General features: G+C 39.2%; 1 protein-coding gene across 5 annotated transcripts in view; it reads left to right on the top strand.

Moving 5' to 3' along the window:
* Nucleotides 1–21,905, top strand: part of SLC38A11 (solute carrier family 38 member 11) — a 93,287-nt gene that overhangs the window by 53,294 nt on the left and 18,088 nt on the right. For 4 of the 5 annotated variants that reach the window (XM_007494285.3, XM_016433670.2, XM_007494288.3 and 1 more), the window contains 4 exons: nt 10,628–10,698; nt 11,135–11,296; nt 14,861–14,973; nt 21,385–21,516. In XM_007494285.3, the coding sequence (XP_007494347.1) occupies nt 10,628–10,698; nt 11,135–11,296; nt 14,861–14,973; nt 21,385–21,516 (478 nt within the window). The remainder of the gene's footprint in view (nt 1–10,627; nt 10,699–11,134; nt 11,297–14,860; nt 14,974–21,384; nt 21,517–21,905) is intronic. The other variant, XM_007494287.3, reaches the window with a different exon arrangement.

Here is a 21,905-nt window from a genome sequence, read left to right as displayed (position 1 = left end):
GCAAGAGGATTCTGGGTAAAGGAACTGGGAGCTGAGCGAATTCTGACTAGCTGAACTTCCTCTATCCTTGAAAGGAAATTGACAGGAGTGTTTTCCCAGCTAGAAATCCTCCACAACCTCCCTTCACTTGTCTCCTGCTACTTGAGATTGACAAGGAGTCAGTTGCACTCTGTGGCAGAGCCAATCTGCCCTCTCCTTTGGGTCTTTCTCCATTATATCTCTGAAGGACTTTACTGTTTCAAGATCTTCCCTAACTTTTCTTAGATAAGAAAAACTCTGGGGATTAGAAAATTCAACATCCCCATGAAATTCTGGACAGCTTGTATGTTTTGGGTCATCTCTAGTTTTGTTTTGTTTTGTTTTTAAATGAATTGAGCTTGCTCTGCAAGAGTTAATAGCTCTTGCAAAAGCATCTTGGTATCTGCAAATGCTCTTTTTAGCTCTTTTAAACAACAGAAAGATTTGAGAAAGAACTCAGGCATACTTTTACACAAGGCTTCTAGGTCTGCTGCTGAAAAGGGCTTTTGGACTTTACATAGTCCTGTAGAGGTAGGATGCTTTGTACCCCTTCAGCACCCCCATTGTCTGTTACCTCTGTGTTTCTTTCCTTGTCTGCAGTTACTTTGTCAGTGCAGACCCCTATGGTTAGTGTAGGTATAGTTTCCTTGTCCTTGTCACAGTCATTGTCAGTGCCCTTGTCTGTGTTGGTGTAATTGCCCATTCCCATCTTGTCGAGTTTTGTCATCAGCACTTGGTATAGTTCATTCATTGTGTTTATTTGTTTGAGAACCATTTCTAACTTAGGGTCATCAGTGTTGTTTTGCTTGCCCAATACTAGTTTTATTCCCTTTCTTAACGTGGCAAATGTTTGCCATACTAACATTGTTGTTCCATATATGGCAGGGAACATTGGCCATACCTTTGATTTCGTTGTTAATACAGATCCCTATCTGTGCTATCTGGAATATTGGCCAGATATAGTAAAAAATCACATTAAAAATCATATCATACAACCAATAAAAAAACTGTTCCATCATGATGAGAACTACACAGATAATTAAGACTTTTTTGTACATGTTTAATTGTGTTGTACCTTCATTCTTTGCCCTTATTCCAAAAACCCCCTCACAGTATAAATATTGTTTTAAAATCTGGCCCTTTAAGAACCTCCTCCCCGCCGGAGTAAACAGTAATGGCTGTCAATTTGTCTTCTGTTCCAAGATGGCTACTCCTCCCCCTAGTCATTCTAAATGCCACTAACTGAACAATGTTTCTGTCCTAAGCACCTGGGATGCCAATTATAAAAGAGGAGAAATAAAGAGGGACTCTCTTCTCTTACTAATGGAGAGGGGTGAACAGGTTTTAACCTACTGGATGGATGTGTTTCTCCAGTGAGAAGTTGAAGGGAGATGTGAAAGACAAGGATAAGAGGGAAGCTGAAAGGTATGAGGAAAGATGGCTGTGTCTCTCCTTCCTCAAGGTTGGCTGACCTTAGAGCTTTGGATTACTCAGAGAGGAACAGAAGGAATCTGTTTCCTTCTCTTCCCAAGGATACACCACAAACTATATCCTTAGGTCTTGAATGTGAGCTCAACTGCTGGGAAAGGGTTTGTATCCCAGACAGTCCTTTCAAGGGTAAGTGTCTTTGTTATTGGACCCTTCCCTATAAACTCAGTGACAAGCTGGGTCCTTACCTGTCACAGATGAAACAAGATTTCTTTGGTCTTGTTCACAAATCATCCAACCTCTCTTATGAAAAATTCCCAACCAAAATTCAAACTGACATAAACTGAAATTTATTTTAAGAGGTAAGGAATAAAAGGGTTGGAGGGATAAGGCAATAGAATGGAGGGATAGGGAAACCTTAATAATCATATTCTACAGTAGTTGGTATTCAAAGGTCCTTGTCCAGAGGCTTTGAGCCTCAAACCTTTTCCCCAACACCCTGTTTCTTATCTCTCTACACTAACTTAAACCAATATCTCTATGATCTATGCAGGGTAAGGTATAATGGGGAAAGACCCAAAGGAGAGGGCAGATTGGCTCTGCCACAGAGTGCAACTGACTCCTTGTCAATCTCAAGTAGCAGGAGACAAGTGAAGGGAGGTTGTGGAGGATTTCTAGCTAGAGACAGGTACACAACAAGAAGGAAATCAGGTTCTTTCTCCTCCTGTTTCAGATATCCTCTGACCCTCAGGAAAACACTCCTGTCAATTTCCTTTCAAGGATACAGGAAGTTCAGCTAGTCAGAATTCACTCAGCTCCCAGTTCCTTTACCCAGAATCCTCTTGCTCATTCTCCACTGCTCCTCAGCCAGCTGCCCCCCCCCCAACCCCGCACTGGCTAGTGGTAGTCTCTCAGTTACTGAGAATGACAATTGTCCTTGTGCATTATCATCTACGGTGTACCCTCATGTGGCTTTGAAGTCCAAAGACTGAGGCGCAGAGTTTGTGGCACATGGGGCATGGGACGCCAGTTGTTACGGGAGGTAAGGTTGTGGCCTGGTGTTAGTGTTTACGCGCATCGGCAAGACATCGACATCTTCAAAGGTGGTGGCGGCATGGTGAATGTGAGTTCGCCAGCTGCTTCTGTCAGAGGCAGCGAGTTCTAGTTGCTTTGGTGTAATGCCAGCCCACTTCAAGTTGGACTTTAGCTGATCCTTGAATCTTTTCTTTGGTCGGCCTTGTTTCCTGAGTCCAGCCGACAGTTCATCATAGAATACCTGTCTTGGTATTCGCTGTGAGTCCATGCGGATGACGTGTCCAGACCATCGTAACTGGGTTTTGAGGACCAGGACTTCGATGCTGGTGGAGTTGGCTCTGTTGAGGACTTCCTGGTTGGTGATTCGGTCCTGCCATTGGATCCTCATGATTGACCGGAGAAAGCGTTGGTGGAATTGCTCCAGCTGTTTCATGTGCTTCTGGTACAGTGTCCATGTCTCGCAACCGTACAGGAGCGAGCTGAGGATAACTGCATTATACACTTTGAGCTTCATCGCAGTGCTTACACCTCTGTGTTGGAGGACTTTGCAGCTCAGCCGCCTGAGTGCCTGGCTGGCCTTTTGGATCCTGGCATTAATCTCGTGGTCTAGGGACCCGTCGTTGGCGATGGTGCTGCCCAGGTACTTGAAGGTGTTGACGTTAGAAAGCTGCGTGCTGTCGATTGTAATGCACGGCTGGTTTGTTGGCCTCCCTGGTGCAGGTTGGAATAGCACCTCTGTTTTGCTGAGGCTGATAGTCAGGCCAAACAGTTTTGTTGCTGTAGAGAACCTGTCCACAATGGTTTGGAGATGATTTTCTTGGTGGGCCATGAGAGCACAGTCATCTGCGAAGAGAAGTTCCAGGATGAGTCTCTCTGTTGTCTTTGTTTTTGCAGTCAGGCGGCGAAGGTCGAATAGTGAGCCATCCAGTCAGTAATTGATGTAGACGCCCAGGTCTAGATCCATCACAGCATGTCGTAATACTTGGGTGAAAAATAGGTTGAATAGTACCGGAGCAAGGACACAGCCTTGTTTCACGCCATTGGAGATGTTGAAGCGATCAGAAGTCTCTCCACCAGATAGGACTTCCCCTGTCATGTCGACATGAAAGAGCTGGATCAGTTTGACGAATTTTGCTGGGCAACGGAGCTTGCTAAGGATCACCCACAATGCTTCCCTGATCACTGTGTCGAACACCTTTGTCAGGTCTATGAAGACAATGTAGAGATTCAGGTTCTGCTCAAGGCATTTTTCCTGCATTTGCCTCACCATGAAAACCATGTTGATGGTGCTGCGATCTGGTCAGAAGCCACATTGTGATTCAGGCAGGTTCTACTCTGAAACAGATGTCAGGAGTCTGTTGAGTATAACACAGGCGAGGATCTTTCCAGCAGTGGAGAGTAGTGAGATGCCTCTGTAGTTGTCACAGGCTGCTTGTGCGCCTTTGTTCTGGTATAGGGCTACGATGGAGGCATCTCTGAGTTCTGTGGGCATGTCTTCCTCTTCCCATATGCTGGTCAGCCCTATGTGGAATGCCTAGAGCGCCTTTCCATTTAAGGCCTTGTACACCTCGGTTGGGATCCCGTCCTTATGAGGTGCCTTGCCTGCACTCATTTGTTTAATGGCTTTTTGGACTTCCTCTATTGAAGGAGGGACTTCAAGTTGTTCAATGGTGCGGTTTTGGGGGGTCTGGTCAAGGGCGCTTTGGTTGACTGAAGAGGGTCGGTTGAGAAGCTGACTGAAGTTTTTTTTTCCACCTGTTGCTGATGCCTTTTTTATCTTTTATGAGACTGTCACTGTCAGAGGATAGCAAGGGAGTGGTGGTGGGTTTTAATGGCCCATAGACAGTCTTGAGGGCACTGAAAAATTTTTTGTAGTTTTTTGTATCAGCAAAGCGCTGGATTTCTTCTGCCTTTTTTCCCCACCATCGGTCTTGCATCTTCCTGATCTCACACTGCCGTGGCTTGGAGAGACTTGAATCTGTCCTTTTTAGGAGCAGAGTTTGGGTTATTTTGCCACTCCATAAAGGCTTTGTTCTTTTTGCTCAGTAGGTCTTCAATAGCAGTGTTGTTCTCGTGGAACCAATCCTGGTGGTAGCGTTGTTTGGGGCCTAGGACTGCCTTTGATGTTTCCTTCGCTGCGTCTCTGAACTGGTTCCATTTCTCGGTTGAGCTTCCAGTGAGTGGTCCCTTGGCAAACAGCTTGTCATCCAGGCAGAACTGGAATGTTTGCAAATAAGATGGATCTCTAAGACGACTCATGTTGTAAAATGCGCGAACTGTCTGGGCGTGTTTTGGATGGCGAGGCGCAATGCGCATTTGAAGAGTCGCTCTAACCAATCAGTGGTCTGTCCAGCATTCAGCTCCTCTCATGGCTCTGGTGATCTGTACATCCTGGATGTCTCGCTGGCTTACAATGATGTAGTCAATGAGATGTCACTGTTTTGGTCGTGGGTGCATCCATGTTGTTTTATATTTGTTCGCCATTCTGAACACAGTGTTTGTGATGGTGAGTTCAAATTCTGAGCATTTGCTGAGTAGCAGTAGGCCGTTGTTGTTCATTTTGCCCATGCCATGTTTGCCGAGCACTCCTTTCCATTTTTCATGGTCCTGGCCAATGCGGGCGTTAAATTCTCCCAGTAGTATCAGCTTGTTATTTGTGGGCACTGAGTGCAGGACGGCACTCAGGTCAGAGTAGAACTGCTCTATGGTCTCCTCTGTGCTCGTCAGTGTAGGGGCATATACGCTGATGATTGTGGCATACCAGTCTTTGCTGAGAGGCAAACGGATCTTCATGAGCCTTTCGCTGATGCCCACAGGCAAGTCTGGCAGCTGTTTGAGCAAACTGGTCTTGATAGCCAGGCCAACACAGTGGATTCTGTCTTCATTTGAGGCTCTACCTTTCCAGAAGAAGGTGTATCCAGTGGTGGGTTCGCTGAGTGATCCCTCTTCTGGTAAGCGTGTTTCGCTTAGGGCTGCGATGTCGATGTTATATCGCACCAGTTCTTTACCGATTAGAGCAGTTCTTCTCTCAGGTCTTGGGGTATTCTCTCTGTCAAGTAATGTCCTGATGTTCCATGCTCCTAGTAGGAGTTTCTTTGTATTTTTTCCTTGATTTCGACCTCTTAAAGGGATGACCCGCCAGCCGCAGTGTGCTGACTGGGTGTTTGTAGGGCAGGCAATGTTTGGGACACCTTTTCTAGTCCCCTCCCTTGATTAGGGTGAGCAGTGCTGTCCTAGAGAGGGCTGCTCAGTCGCCCAGGATGCTGCTTAACATCCCTGCTGTCCACAGGGCCAAGCGACCACTGGTCCGTGGGCCGCCTACGTGCAGGATCGTGACTACAACTGCCAGTGGTCACCTCCACCTGTTGCGTCACCACTCCCCCATCGCCTCAGGTCTTGAAGAGGGTGGACGGGGTTAGGATAGATGAGTGTGCACAAAGATACTTGTGTGTGAAAGAGATGTAAATGGAAAAGTCAATGCACAGAGACAGTCCCACTCTCTCGGCATTGGAAGCCTGGGTCCAGTGGTACGAAAAGTCGTTACACCTGGAGACTTCCTCAGCTGCATTGGATGGCTGTGTTGTCCTTTGTGCTCCAACACTCCCTAAGCACTCCACAATGCTTTGCTGCATCGCCATCTCAGCCGTTGAATCTTCTTATTGGTTTCTTCCACCTGTTCCGCCAAAGCAGTCTTCACATGCTGGGTGAGCAAAGCCCTGGTTCACCAGGGGTTGATGACCCGATGGCTGCCCTCACAAGGTTTAGCCAGCCTGTCGAAGCTGTTGCCTGGGGTGTGGCCATTGCTGCATGCTAGCAGCTACTGGGAGCACAAGTGAGAGCTGGGTGTCAGGTGAGGGTTAGTGGCTGGAGAGCTGCCCTAAGAGGGCATGACAAGCCCTCCATACCAGAGATACTACCCCTCCCTGAACACCCCAGATACCCCACTGGCTACCTATTCATTTAACAGCAAGGTTCTATTTTGGAGGATCTCGCATTCCTTACATTACACTTTTATAAAAGAGCAGTGAGTAAAAAGAAGGTTCTTGATATTTGAAACTTAGAAGGGATCTTGAAGTTCATGTAGTATAAACTCCAAGTGAGGAAATAAATATATGTAGGAAATTTTAGTGGCTTGCCATTGGCTTCCTCTACCAGCTTCATCTCCCAGTGGATAATTTCAAAGCACAGAGCATCTAATGAATAAACGACTTGTATGTTGTACTATCGTACGTTGTAATGATAGTTACCCAGAGTCTAATATGTAATGTCCTAAAAATTGCCTATATGTTGTTTTCATTGGGGAAAACCCAGTATACTCAACACTTCTTGCTCCTTCCCTGACCGTGGCCACATGGATTCTATATACCTTCACTGGTGCCTTTTTCCTTCTCTTTCCCTGCTTTTGCCCAAATTGGACAGAAACAGAAAAGAAGGTTTTATTATTTTTAGATGATATGAGAGTCAAAGGGAGGAGGAGAATGGAAAGTGACCTCCCAATTTCTGAGGCCAAAGCTTTGAAAAGTGGGTGATTGTCAGACTCTTTCCCTTGGAAAAGCAGAGATTTCAATTGCAGGCAACTAACAGGGAGAGAAAACTCATATCAAAGGTATTGGAAAGCCTGGGAACTTTTGAGGCAGAGAGTTGTTAGTTGGTTGTGGCAGAGCTGAGTCATCATCAGGAATGGTGACAGAGTTTTTAAAATTATGTGTGTGTGTGTGTGTGTGTGTGTGTGTGTGTGTGTGTGTGTGTTTTCTGTCTCCATTAGTAGGGAAAGTTGACAGGTATGCCAGTTTGTTCGTTCTTAGTGCAGCAGGAATGATGAAGGCAGCAGGTGGCAGCATCTCCCACTCAAAAAGTTGTCGGAATTGGAGCCAGTTAATCAGTAGCAGACAGCAGGCAGAGACTCAGGCTTCCTCTTTAAAGCTCTCTTGTATCTGTGAGAACCATCTCACTTTTCTGAAGTAATGGCCCACTAAGTTGGAGAGAAGAATAGCTTCTACCATTAAGACTGAAAAAGGTGTTTTCTAATTCTGCTCCAGCCCCATTATGAAAACCAAATGTGAAACTAATCCCCTACTTCCTCATCTATGAAGAAATGGCCTGAACTAGATCAGGGGATTTTAATCCGAGGGCCACGAACTTGTTTTTTAAAAATATTTTAATAACTAATCAATATAATTTCCTTCCTTGGTGATCCTATCTGTTTTTTGCATTATTCTGAGAAGAGGCCCATAGATTTCATTAGACACACATATACAAACACGTGAATAACCCCATATTAAAATTATCTTTAAGGTATCATCCCATTCTAACATTCTATAAATTAATGTCCTACAAGAAATATATGATCAAAAATAAAGATGGATTGATAACATGGTGAGATGGAGATAACAGACATCCCAGGTGCTCCCTGGGCATCTTAAAGATGCTAAGTTAAATTTAGGAAGGTCCCAAGTATTTTAGGTTAATTTCCTATGACACAATTTTAGGAAGACATGAAGAATTGCTGCACAGGATGGCTAGATATGGATAGGTTACAATCTGTATCAGAGATATCATAGGACCACTTGAGTTTAAATCTATAATCAGTAAAGTGTAAGCCACTGGAGACCAGAAACTCTCAATTTTGTCTTTGTATCTCCAGCTCATTGCATAGCATGTGGTATGGGAAGCATTTAGCAAATGCTTATTGGGTGGATTGAATTGAATGAATATATAAATGTAGTGTGATAGTGGTTTCAAACCCTAGAACTAGAGTTACAGTCTGGGAAATTTGACAGTCTAAGTCACAGTGGGGGAGGGGACCCAGGAGATATTCTAGAATATTGAGAGATTAAGAGTTTGTCAGAGAGAGTCAGTTGGTTCTCAATCCTGAGACAGCCTAAGGAAAGGTCTGGTCAAGACTTTGCTCCTGAGGAAAACTTACATCTTTCTCCTGGTGATTTAGACACCCTTCCCCCCACCGATTCCCAACTGAAGGGGCAGTTAGAGAAGACAGCCAAGAAGGTGACAAGATCACCTCATAGCTCCTGGTGCCCTGTCTGAACTGTGCCCAGTGGGGCCAAGACCAGGGCCATCCAAGTCTGAATCTCTCAGGAGCCCAAGGCTGTCAAGGCCTAGGTTCCCCATATTGAGTTGGGAGGTAAGGGTAGCTAGAACAGAGACATCTTTTTCCTCTCTTTCCTCACAAAAACCCTTCCCCCAGCCATTTAATTGTGTTATTCCCCAACTGAATTAGTTTGGAATAAAGGTTGTCCTTTCCCCCCAACTGACTAGCTTGAGCAGGAAACAGTTGTAGCTTAAGGAAGAGGGTAACTCTCTCTCTCTCTCTCTCTCTCTCTCTCTCTCTCTCTCTCTCTCTCTCTCTCTCTCTCTCTCTCTCTCTCTCTCTCTCTCTCTCTCAGAGGTAACCTCTATACATTAGTAGTCGAGGGTAGTCAAAAGGCAGTTTGGTTTCAGCAGCCATAGCTGAGGGGAGGCTGAATGGGGGAAATACGCCCCCTCTGCTCTCCCTTGGCCAAGTTAAACAGCAGCTGTCTCCCCTGAACCCCACTTTGAGTGGGGAGGTCTCTACTCTTTGTCCCTCTCTCTCTTTGCTACCAGACTAACCTTCTCTTATAGTAGACAAAGGTTGGCTTCAAAATTAATCTCAGAGGTTTTTGTTATTTTTTTGGTATCACAGACACCTTATCCACTCTGTTGAAGCCTTTGGACTCCTTTTCTGAATGTTTTTTTTTTTAATTTACAAACTAAATTATATAGGATTACAAAGGAATCAAATCATATCGAGACACATTCCCCAAAATATTCAACAACAAAAGCCAAAAAGTCTGTGGATGCCAAGTTTAAGAACTCCTGAGTTTACTAATTAATCTTTCAAGTCCCCTTATGCAGACCAAGACACTAATTACTGTGTTGCCTCATTCAAGTCTGCCTTTTCAGAGCATCAGTTTATGATCCAGACTTTTTGCTAGTTTCTCCCCTTCAGCAAACTTACCCATCCTGAGACCTATTCCTGTGCAATCTAGATCTCTCAGCAGGACGGTAATGGCTTCATCTAATAATCTATTAAAAGCATTAACTAGTTGCCACTATTTGCTACTGTGGGATATCTTTCCTCCCATGCAAACATAATGCCTTAACCATTTAAAATTCATAACAGATCCAAGGGTAGAGATTTCTATCATGTCTATATTCTTTATCTCTTTTTATATGACTTTGTGATATGATTGAAACAGCACTGGCTTTGAAGTCAAAGGATCTGGGTTCAAATCATCTCTCTGTCTCTGTTTTTCCCATTTCCACTCTTCTCCCTTTTTCCCTTGCACCTTTTCCTTTCTCTCTCTCCCCTACTTATTATTAGTATGACTTTGGGCAAAAATGGTTTTGTCCTTTGGGTCTCTGTTTTCCTCATCTATAAAATAAGGGAGTTAGTCTAGATAACCTCCAAGGTTCTTTCCAGATCTAAATCTACCTCCATACACACACACATACATACATACAGATAGATATAGATATAGATATAGATATAGATATAGATATAGATAGATATACAGTCTTATAAAAAATAAGAAGGCCTTTTGGAATCTGTGCAGGACCAACTTGCCAATAAAACATGGGGATAGACAAATATAGAATTTTAGAGGAGAGGAAAAGACCATATTTTTTAGTAATCATCCATCCATGATAATAATATCAAATATAATAACAGTTATAAAGCATTTAACACAGTTCCTGACAAAGTAGGCACTTACCAAATGCTTTATTAATTATCATATATTATAATACATAATTATTGCAATATAATTATTATTCCCTTCCTCATAATATAGAATGTATGAAATAGTCTATTTCCCAAAGAAATATAAAGGCTGTGTAGATGTTATTGGCCTACAATGGAAGATGGAAGGGGAGGGAGAGAGAGAATATTATCAGGATTTCCTATATCTCACCTTTCCTTAATATTTTGTCTATTTTGAAGTTAATTAAGGGTACAGGAGTCCTTTCTTATATGTTCTTTTATCAATATAAAATGTAAATTCATAATACAACTCAAGCAATCTCTGTTAATCTTATTCATGTTTATCACTTTTAATGATACAAAACTGTTTAATAGTTGTAATATTAAAATTCTTTTCCCTCCTAGAACAAGAACAGAAGATGCCTGGGTTTTTGCAAAGCCGAATACAGTCCAAGCAGTTGGTGTTATGTCATTTGGTAAGCAAGTAACTCTGGTTTTTCAGCCTTGGGCATCTGTTTGCTATAAAAGTACTTTGGTTCATTTTTAGATGCCCAGTTCATCAGCTTTTCTATTAGCAGCATGTGAATAAGTAAATTATATTTCTTAGCTTGGAAATTGAACAGGTGTCATGATATTCTCCCAAAGTTTTGGGTGACACTTAATATTAATTGCATGATATTTTAAAACTGCTTTATTATTTGTACCTAAGATTATCCAAGGAGATTGACAAGTAGGGGGATGATTTTTCAACTTTCCATCAAATGGAATGTTTTTGTCAGAAATGCCATGAGGCTACCACACAGTCATGGTCTGAGTGGGGACAAAAGTCTTAACCTTTTCTGGAATAAAGAAGAAAACTTGGATCAAATGTGGGGTGTGTTTTAATAATGTTCTCCTTATTTTCTATTATAGCATTCATTTGCCACCATAACAGCTTCTTAATTTATGGCTCCCTGGAGGAACCCACTGTGGTTAAATGGTCTCGAGTCATTCACATATCAGTTGTGATTTCTATATTTATCAGTGTCTTATTTGCTACCTCTGGCTATCTGACATTTACTGGCCATACACAAGGTATAGTGTTTGTATTTCATGGTTTATCTGGTAGCATTTTTAGTATTTTCTTATTTTTAATTTAATCACTCCTCCCACATACTTCTATGTCTATCTTCTCCTTCCTTCATGTCTCAGGGAAAGAAGCATTAACTCCTCTATGCTGGCAGCCTAAAAACTCAACTTAACACTACACTCTTCCTATCCCCTCACCAATCTATCTCTTCCTGACACTTGTACATTTTTCTCAGTGGTTTTCCATTTTTCTTTACTTCCTTTTTGCAGTCTCCCACATTTAGGTACCAGGTCCTGTTGCTTATTCTCCTTTCCATAACCACTGCCATCTCCCTAGTTAAGGATGCTCTTGCTTCATAGCTAGCCTCTTAGCTGATTTCTCTCATCTTGGAGTGTCGTCACCACCAATTGATGCTATACTTTATGGGATTAAACTTTCTAAAATCCAGTTACCTTCATTTCAATTCCATACTCAGAAACCTTCCATGGCTCTCATTGTCCATTGGATAAAAATCAAATCCCAAACTACCATTCTAAACTTAAGCCCCTCTCTCCACCTTCATGAACCATCCAGTAGAACCATATAGGTCTATTTACTGTTCATCAAATACACCGTACTCATTCTTATCCCTGTACCATTGCTCATGTGGAAAACCTAATGTAAATAACTTTGATCTTTTCACTGGTAATAACAAAAATAGGGTCTATCATTCGTTGGTGTAGTGAACTCGTGAATGAAAAAAACATCCTGTATCAGTGCTAATCAGCCTCTTTGCTATATCTTAGAATCTTAGAGTGGGCAGTTTACATGGTACAGTGTAGGACTCTAGAGCTGAAGTCAGGAAGACCTGAAGTCAAATATCACCTCAAATACTAGCAGTGTGACCTTGGGCAAGTCACTTAACCCCTGTTTGATTCATGTTTAAAATAAGATGGAGAAGAAATGCAAACCACTCCAGAATCTTTGCCAAGAAAATCCCAACAGAGTCACAGAGTCACCCACAGCTGAAATGACTGAACAACAAGAAAATAATCTTTGAGAGAGCCCTAGAGAACAAAGTGGTTAAATTACTTGCCCGTGGTCATATAACCAGAATGTGGAAAAGAAAGGACTTAAACTCGGGTCATCCTGGCTTTGAGGCCAGCTCTCTATCTATACCACACTCTCTTCTTAATAATAAAATTAAGTAGAATCATAATACATGTACAACACAATACATGTAAATAGAATAATACATGTACAAAAAAACACAAACTAGTTTTAATAGTAATTCAACCACTGACAGTATCATGTGGACACAAAACCATCATTGCCACTCTTGGACTACAGATAAATGCTGCTAAAAGTATGTTTAACGTACCAGAAGCACCAGATTTCAAAACAGGGAAAGAATTCAAAGGACATCTTATCCCATCCATACCTGAAAAAAAGAATTGCTTCTCTCACACACCCAGGAAGTTAATATCTAGCTTTTGTTTGAAGGTTTCCAAGGAGAAGTAACTCATTACCCCTAGAAGGAACATATTCTGTTTTTTGGAATTCCACTCAAATTATTAAGACCTCTTTGCAGCTTGCATGCATGGATCCTGGTCCTTTCCTTTGGAGGTAAATGAAATAAGTTTAATCCCCTCTGCCCCATGAAAGTTTTATAATATCTGAAAGAAGCATATAATGATATGAATTAAAGGAATCATGCATTATATTCATAAGCAGTTTTGGCATTTGAAAGAAAAAATCCAGAGTATGTTTTTCCTTCTGGATTAGCTAAATAGAGTCTGTGATTTTAATCTAGTCTTCCAGCTGGACTGATTAAAACAAGGTGGTCAGATAATTTAAAAGCAGGAATAACATTTAATGCTGAAAAGTACAAGCCCTAAATAACTATTCTTTTATCATCCCCCTCCCCCTTCCTAATTTTATCTCTGCATTCTCTTCTCCAAATTGTTCAGAGGGGATAATGCTCTCTCTCAAAAACACTTATTTTGTGGGACATATATAGTTACTAACAGTTTTTTTTTTAAGTATAACTAGTCCCTTTATCTTGATTCTGTATAATGTTGTCTATGGAAGATTATATCAATTTTTGATGATAATAATAAATGTATTAAGAAATGCCAAGAAGGAAAACGTTTGAAATTCCCCCCATGGTACAGAGGTTGTGCTTAGCTGTTGTAATGTAATATTCAGGAAATGCAGGTCTCCAGATGTCCATCTCTCTACTTCCTTTGGACTATCCTTGTTCTGAGAATAAAACTTTAAAAGAAAACTTTTTATTTCCACCAGCATGTTTTTCTTTCTGTAATTAATTAAATAATCAGAAACAAAAAGAAGGATATTTTTATGAAGCTAATTCCAGAGTTCTCTAAAATTCTTTTTAAATTAAATTTCTTTTTTCAGTTAAGAAGAAAATCAACCCTTGTAACAAATATTCATAGTCCAGCAAAATAAGCCTTCACATTGATCATAAATGTTTCTCATTCTGTCATGATTAACCTCATGTTTAATTTGCTACCTCTCTGTTTCGAGGTGGGTACCATTCTTTATCACTGGACATCTGAAGTTATATTGGATCATTGCATTGCTCAGGAAACCTATCAGTCTTCTCCTGAAAGAATCCCCAAAATGAAATCTTCAAGAAATATCAGAGCCAAAATCCAAATCTCCCCAAATCCAGAGCTCTGAGGTCAAAGGAAAAATATTGCAAGTGGCCAGAAATAATTCCAAAACATCTTTCAAAAGTAATTTGTAGGGGGCAGCTGGGTAACAGTGGATTGAGAGTCAGGCCTAGAGACCAGAGGTCCTAGGTTCAAATGTAGCCTCAGACACTTCCTAGCTGTGTGACCCTGGGCAAGTCACTTAATCCCCATTGCCTAGCCCTTACCAGTCTTCTGCCTTGGAACCAATACACAGTACTGATTCCAAGATGGGAGGTAAGTGTTAATAAAAAAAAAAAGAATTAATTTGTGGTCAGGCCACCAAAAATGAATGGTGAGAGTAACTAGTTTTCACTAATTAGTGATTATTCAGTTCTGAGAAGGAACAACTAACTTATGTTTCAATAAATAACTTGGTACTTTGTTTTCTCTTAGACCCCTGAAATGAACAAGACATTTTCATATTCCAGATTCTTTTAAAAAATAGATTGAAACTTGACATTTTAGATAATATCTTACTTTTTAAATTATATATTTTTATTTTTTCCATTAAAAAGACTTTTCCCCACCACCTACCTCTCCTACCCCACTAAGGAAAAAATACAAAACATTTGTATTAGGATAAATATAGTTAAACAAAACAAATTTTCACACTGACCATAACCCAAAATGTGTGTCTCATCCTTATTATTCCTCTGTCCTGAGAAGAACAATATTCTTCACCACCCATCCTCTGGAATCATGTTGATCATTGCATCGAAATACTTAAGTCTTCCAAAATGGTTCATTTATTACAATATTAATGGTATAGTATCAATTTTCTTCTAATTCTTCTCATTTTACTCTGTGACAATTCATACAAGTCTTCTCATGTTTATTGAATTATTAAATACTTAAATTTATTTTATTCTCCAGGAGATTTGTTTGAAAATTATTGCAGAAATGATAGCCTTATTAACTTTGGACGATTTTGTTATGGGATCACTGTCATTTTGACTTATCCAATTGAATGTTTTGTGACCAGAGAGGTGAGTACTTATAATCCATTTTTCCAATTATATGTTTTACACATGTATTTATCTACTGACATAATACAACATAATACTGTTGTTCAGTCATTTCAATTTGTGACCAATGGTTCATGATCCCATCTTTTGGGTTTTGTTGGTAAAGATATTGGAGTAATTTGCCATTTCTTTCTCTAGCCCATTTTAAAAATGAGGAAACTGAGGAAAACAGGGTTGTGACTTGCCCAGGATCACACAATTAGTGTCTGAGGCCATATTTGAGCTCAGGAAGATGAGCTTCCTTACTCCAGACTCTAATACTTTATCCTTTAAGTCTCCTAGCTCTCTGATATAAGAACAATTTTGTAAATATATGGCTTCAAGATAGTTTCTATCAGTCATTATATTTTCTGTCTAACTATTCAACAGCAGGATTTAAAGAAAATGCTTTCAAATTTGAAATTCTAGAGCTGAAAGGGACCTTAAAAATTATCAGCACCAGCTCCCTCATTTCATAGATAAAGATGTTGAAGTCCCAAAGCTTTAATAGCTTGTCCTACATTATTTAGTGATTGGTTTGGAACTAGAATCTCCATACTCTGACTTCCAAAAGAGTTTTCATTCCACTGTCCATCCAATTCTGCTGTCCATTCAGATATTTATGAGAAATTTTCATAAGGAATTTGTAAATCATGGTTAGGCTTGTGTTTATATTAACATCAGGTCAAATATTTATATAAGTGTGTTCCTCAGTTTTTCCTGACATTTGGTACAGCCCAACTAAATTTGAAAAACAATACCCATATCCACCATTTTGGTCCATTTAAAATTTCTTTCATGACTTTTGATACTTAGATTTTTTTTCCCCTTGGTCAACTAACTCTATTTAAACACAAAAGCAGTATGAGACAGAATCCCTTCAGTTCATGTATTTAATTATACATATATAAACTGGAAATGTCATGTTCTTCCTTAAATGTCTAAATCTAAAACAAACTTTTTTCTATGCCCCCATAAAAGTGATATTCTTTCCTCCATCTAAAAAGAAACATGTATATTTCAATGGTATTGGCCTAGATAATCTCTGATCGCAACCACTGGAATCTCTACCAATAGGATTTGAGAAATTAAACAAAGCATCTATTAAGATGAGGGAGAGGACAGAAAGTATTTTGATTTTTGCCATATGGAAGTAAAATAAGGTGGTTTTCTAATGGCCCTTCATGTAATCCATTAAAAATTCAATTTACTTGTATCCATTCATAGTTTAATATGACTGATCCACAGTGAGGAGACCCTTAGACTTAAGAGCCTTATCCTAGAGATGATTTATACAATGTAGTATGGATATGCTTAATATATTAAGTGAATATCCTGAAGCTTACCCAGAATATTCAAGTCAGTGTGCTCTAGAAGGCAAGAAGATATTTTGGAGGGGGTTAGACTGGATTGATGCAGAGCTATGATTTCATTAGAAAAGGAAATTCTAAGTGGGTAAAACTCTCCCCGGCACTATGTAGACTGGAGATTGGCAACTTTCCCAGAGTCATACATGTTTAGGAGGCACATCTTGTGAGTCAGATGTGATCCTCTCTCCACTATATCATGCTGTCTCTCAGGCAGTTATCTGCATAATGTTAGTCATGGGCCATTACATCTTGAACAAGTAATCAAAATACTTCTTATATTCTTTTTGCTTCATTTTATTTTCCAATTAAGTATTCTCTTCTCACTCTTCACCCCCATCTTAAAAGATAAGAAAAAAACTTTATTTAAAAAAAGGCATAGCCAAGGAAAACAGATAACTCCATTGTTCTTGTCCAAAATGGTATTCTCATTCTGCACCATGAGTCTCATCTCCATGAGGAGGTGAGTCCCGTAAATCTTTCAGAATTGTGGTTGGTCATTGTATTGATCAGGAATTCTCTTTCAAAGTTGTTTGTCTTTAAAAGGTTATTGTTCTCACAAAATTGTTCTCCTGCTTATTCTTACTTAATTCTGCATTAGGAAATACAATTTTTTTCTAGGTTTCTTTGAACCCATCCTTCTCATCATTTCTTAGGGTATAATAATATTATTTACCTTCCTGTACTATAATTTGTTGAGCCATTGCCCAGTTGGTGGGCACTCCCTTACTTAGTTTTTCAGCTCTGTGCCTTTAGAATAAGACCTGCCCTAAACATTTTTTGTAAATATAGGTCCTTTTTTCTTTAATTACTTTGTCTTATAGGCCTAGGAAATATATCATTGAGTCACACATTTTAGTGACTTTTTGTGCATTATTCTAAACTGATTTCCAAATTAACTAGACTAAGTTCACAGCTTTTAATCTTTATACATACTAATCAGGGGCCTCTTTTTGTGAGGTTGTGAATGCTCCAATTCAGAGATTTAAGTATGAGTTTTGTGGCAGAAAAGGAAAGAACTGTAAGTTCATTTCAACATTAGCAGGGAAGATGTAGGAGTCTTCCATTTTAATTTTTCTCCAATCCTGTCTCAGTTCCAAATCTGATCTTCAGATAAAAACTGATGCAATGTGCTGATGCTGAACATCGATCGTCTGAATTATTTCCCTTTCAAGTTTGCATCTTGCAAGACTCAGAACTAAATATTTTTTTCTGTTTCCAAATGCCATGATCTGGTAGGGTGATTAAATTAAAATTTCTCCTATGGGAGTAGTGATTAGATAAAAGGTACCCTCATTTATATCTATTTCACCTTTCCTCTTTATTTTTATTTTTCCTTCAAGGCATACACAAGAAAATACAAATAAACACACACACACACACACACTCAGTATACAGCATGTGTTCAACAAAGACTATTCAGAGGCAGAGTAGAGCACATACAGGGTATTATTTGAGGATTGCCAAAAGGTCTACCAGTCCCAAAATAACTCCTTTACCACTGTATAATTTTGAACTTCCTATCAGTATAATTATTCCCTAAATGTATTCCAAAGATGTGCACTTTAATTATGTTTAGGCACTGTGTAGGTTTTTTGTTTGGTTTAATTTGGAACAAACCTATGACTTCATCTACTTGGGGAACTCATGATGTGGAAACTCCTTCTATTGGTGCATGTTGCAAACACATACATGAATTACAGCCTAAAAGCAATTGCCTGGGTCACTGAGAGACTGAGACTTTCCCAGAGTCACTTATCCAGTATGTATCACAGAGAGAACTTAAGCTTGATTCCAAGGTCTTTATCCATGAGACTATATACTACATTATGTCATCTGGGTTAGATGACTAATCTAGATAACACAAGAAAAATCATTAGCTTCTTTTAAGCATTCTATAATCCAGTACCACCCTACTATTCCACCATTATCATGTTTTATCTATTTAATTCAACTAGAATTTGTTACATACCTTCCATAAAACACTGTGCCAGATCCTGAACAGCCAAAAATAAAACAAAACATCCCCAGCTCCCCAGAACTTTACATACTACTGCACAGGATTCAAGAAGTTAACAGATAATTTAATGTAATCCTATTTAAGTAAGAATCTCAATGAAAGCTTCATAAAAAAGATCACACTTTGAACCCTGAAGGAAGGTCATAATTCTAAGAGACACAATAACAGAGGGGTACATTGGAAGAATAGTGGCAAGCCTGTGTGAAAGCACAAATAAACAAAGTTAGAGGAACCATTAGTAAACAGTATAACTGAAGCACTCAATATGTGAAGGGGAACACTATAAAATATGACTCAAAAAAGTAGAGAGTGGTCAGATTGGGATGGGCATTTAAGGAAAACCTGAAGAATTTGAACAATTGTGCCCTCATCTCTAAAATAAGGAGCTTGGATTAGATGTTCCCTAATGATTTAGCTTAATGATGGTTAGGTCAAGGACTCTAATGATTTTGGATCTTGATAATCATATAATTAAATGATCCCTTCCAGCCCTATGAATTAACTAGATTTCAGATGTAGGTTTCTAGAAGTCTTTGCCTACATTCACCCTGATCTCTCTGTTTCTTGCATACACCAAGAATGTAGCATGGTCATTCCTGACTCTATATCTCTATGCTCTTCTTATCCTCCTGGAGTGTCCTAATCCCTTCTCCAACAACACACAAGCTTATTGAAAGCCTATTTGCTTCAAATATTAGCTCAACTAGCTTCTTCCCAAAGTTTTCTGTGTCTATTCTAGTCTACACTATATGAATACATAGTAAACTCTGGTGGGCAGCTTGCTGGCACAGTGAATAGAGTATTTAAATTTGTTTTGCTTTTAAAAATAAATTTCTATTTTCTTATAGTAGATTTCACCCTAAAACTGGCTCAGCCAACTGTAATTTGGGGGGATTCACTCCTTAGATGGAGAAATGAAGGTTGAAGGCAGTGACAAAAGGGTTGATGAAAATGGTTTCCCTCACTTCTCCCTCTGGGAGTCCCTGAATTACTTGAGGAAGACAAAATGGAGATCACTCCTCAATGAAGGCTTACCCCTTGGTAGCCATGCCAGCCCTTAAGAATGGTGAGGAAGTCTTCTCTACAAGAAGAGGTATGAGGGACCTCAATTTGGATATGTGCTGCTTTAGGGCCCTCACAAGCCTCCCCCTGTGTCTTCTTGAAAACTGACAACAAGATGGAGTCTGCCAATGGACTCACTCTCTAGATGTAAATAAACAAAATTGAATTTGCTATCTGACTGCTTATTTGATTTAATTGTTGATTGGGGTAAAGGGGAAGAGTTTAGAGGTATTTTAGGTCGCCTTAAAACTTTTTTTCAATAATCGAATTACTGAAGTAAAAAATTTTCTTGTAGGCAGGGGAGAGGTAGAAAAAGGATAGAGAGGACTGCTCACCAATTAGAGTCCAGTTTCTCAATAGTTCACAGAATGAAAATCTTCAGAGAAATCAAATTTTCTTGACAGGAACCAGATGATGTTTTAAACAAGGACCCTCTATGTTAGGATTTCTGTCAATGACAGAAATCTCCACATGTGTCTTGAAATGGCTCAGAGAAGGGGCTCCTCCTTCCACTCCCTTCTATGTTTCACCACCCAAATCCCCCTCCTCCAGAGAATTTCCCAGAAGTACTTCTTCAGTTTCCAAATGTCATTCCTACATTTCAATTTCCCCCAATGTTTTTTTTTTGTTGTTTTGTTGTTGTTCTACTCCCCATCATTATAAGTCCTGGAGTCAGGGAGACACCTTCCTGAGTTCCAATCTGACTTTGACACTTACTAGCTATATGACTCTGAGCAAGTCACTTAACACCATTTGCCTCCCTTTCATCATCTGTAAAATGAGCTAAAAAAGGAAATGGCAAACCATTCTAATATCTTTGCAAGAAAACTCCAAAAAATGTGGTCACAAAGAGTCAGACATAACTGAAAACAACTGAACAATAACAGTAATATCAAGCACTCTCTTCCTTAAAGTATTCAAGAAGAACCTCTATGAGTATTTGCTGATGGAAGTTATTTATATACAATAAGAGACTAGATTATTTCAAAGGTTTCCTTGTAATTCTAAATTCTGTTATTCGATAAACTATCCACAAATTCCTAATATACTGAGAGTTAGCATTAGAGAGTCAGTCAGTTTCATTTCTTAAGGGCCTCCTATTTGCCAGGCACTTGTTAGCATTTCCTTGTTAATTTTGCAGTTAGTTTTATTTTCCAAGATTGATTGCAAGCGTTGAAGAGCAAGGATTCTATGCATGACATGTTTTTGTAATCTCTACAGTACCTGGCAGTGGTATAAATAGTAAGTGATCAATAAAAGCTTGTTAATTGAACTGATTATTTTCTAGAGAATGATGTTGAGTTCCTCTCTATCATCACTGAGAAAAAGACAAGAGAAAATAGCCTTTAACTGGAAGAGGAAGTTCAGATAAAAACAAAGAAGGAATGGATCACTGAACAAAGTTGTGAAATATCTTTCCTTAGGAATCTTCCAAATAAGGAGTTATCTATATAGATTATTTTAGTTGTTGGCTTGTAGGTATTCAAGGGAAAGAAATAAGGTAAATCCTGCAGATCTTTTCTATCACAAGGATAGTTTATATTTTACACTAATGCTGGGAGCAGTTGTCTGTGTGTCTGTAACATTTTATTTCCTGAGCACAAAAAATGGTCATTAGCAGTACCGATCATTTCAAGGGTTACTTTTGGAAAGAACATGGACATTTTAGATAAGTTCTGATTTTTATCTTAAAGGTTTTAAATCTTTATGTATGCATTCATATGCTTATAAATGTATATATTAAATGTTCACATATATTGTCTAGTAATGTCATGTTTAAAATATTCTTACCAATAATCGCACACAATTAACATTTTTTCTGGAAAGGTATCACAGGAAAGCATTTTTATTATAAAGTGAATTATGTGTCAAAAAAGCACATATAAAGAAAATACATAAATATGAAGTGAATGACCAATTTTCTAAATATTATATTCTTGACAGGTAATTGCTAATGTTTTCTTTGGTGGGAACCTTTCAAAAATTTCCCATGTTATAGTGACAACAGTCATCATTACTATGGCTACACTAGTGTCACTGATGGTTGATTGTCTTGGGATCGTGCTGGAGTTCAATGTAAGTACAATTAAATTGTTTACTTCTTCCATTCTGAAGCACAGAACAGGTTTACATTTAGCAAAGGATGGGCTAGCATTAAGAATATATCTTTTTAAATTTCAATAGAACGCATTCTAAAATATACATTGATTCTATGATTAATGAAATATATGTGTGTGTCTATATATGTATATGTATATATTATTTGTAGTACTCAGATATGTCTTACAGATTTTTGAATTTTCTTTAACGAGAAAACACATATTCAGAGATTCTCTTATCCCTCATACCTAGTCAACTGTCAAATGTTTTCATCTTTCTACCTACCCAGATACTTCCTTAGGTCAGACCCTCATCCCCTCTAACCTGGACTTTTACAATAGCCTCTGCATTTATTCTTTGCTTCA

The sequence above is a fragment of the Monodelphis domestica genome, chromosome 4 (assembly GCF_027887165.1).
Source record: "Monodelphis domestica isolate mMonDom1 chromosome 4, mMonDom1.pri, whole genome shotgun sequence".
Taxonomy (NCBI): domain Eukaryota; kingdom Metazoa; phylum Chordata; class Mammalia; order Didelphimorphia; family Didelphidae; genus Monodelphis; species Monodelphis domestica.
The sequence above is the reverse complement of the archived record's forward strand: the minus strand, read 5'-3'. Positions and strand labels throughout refer to the sequence as shown.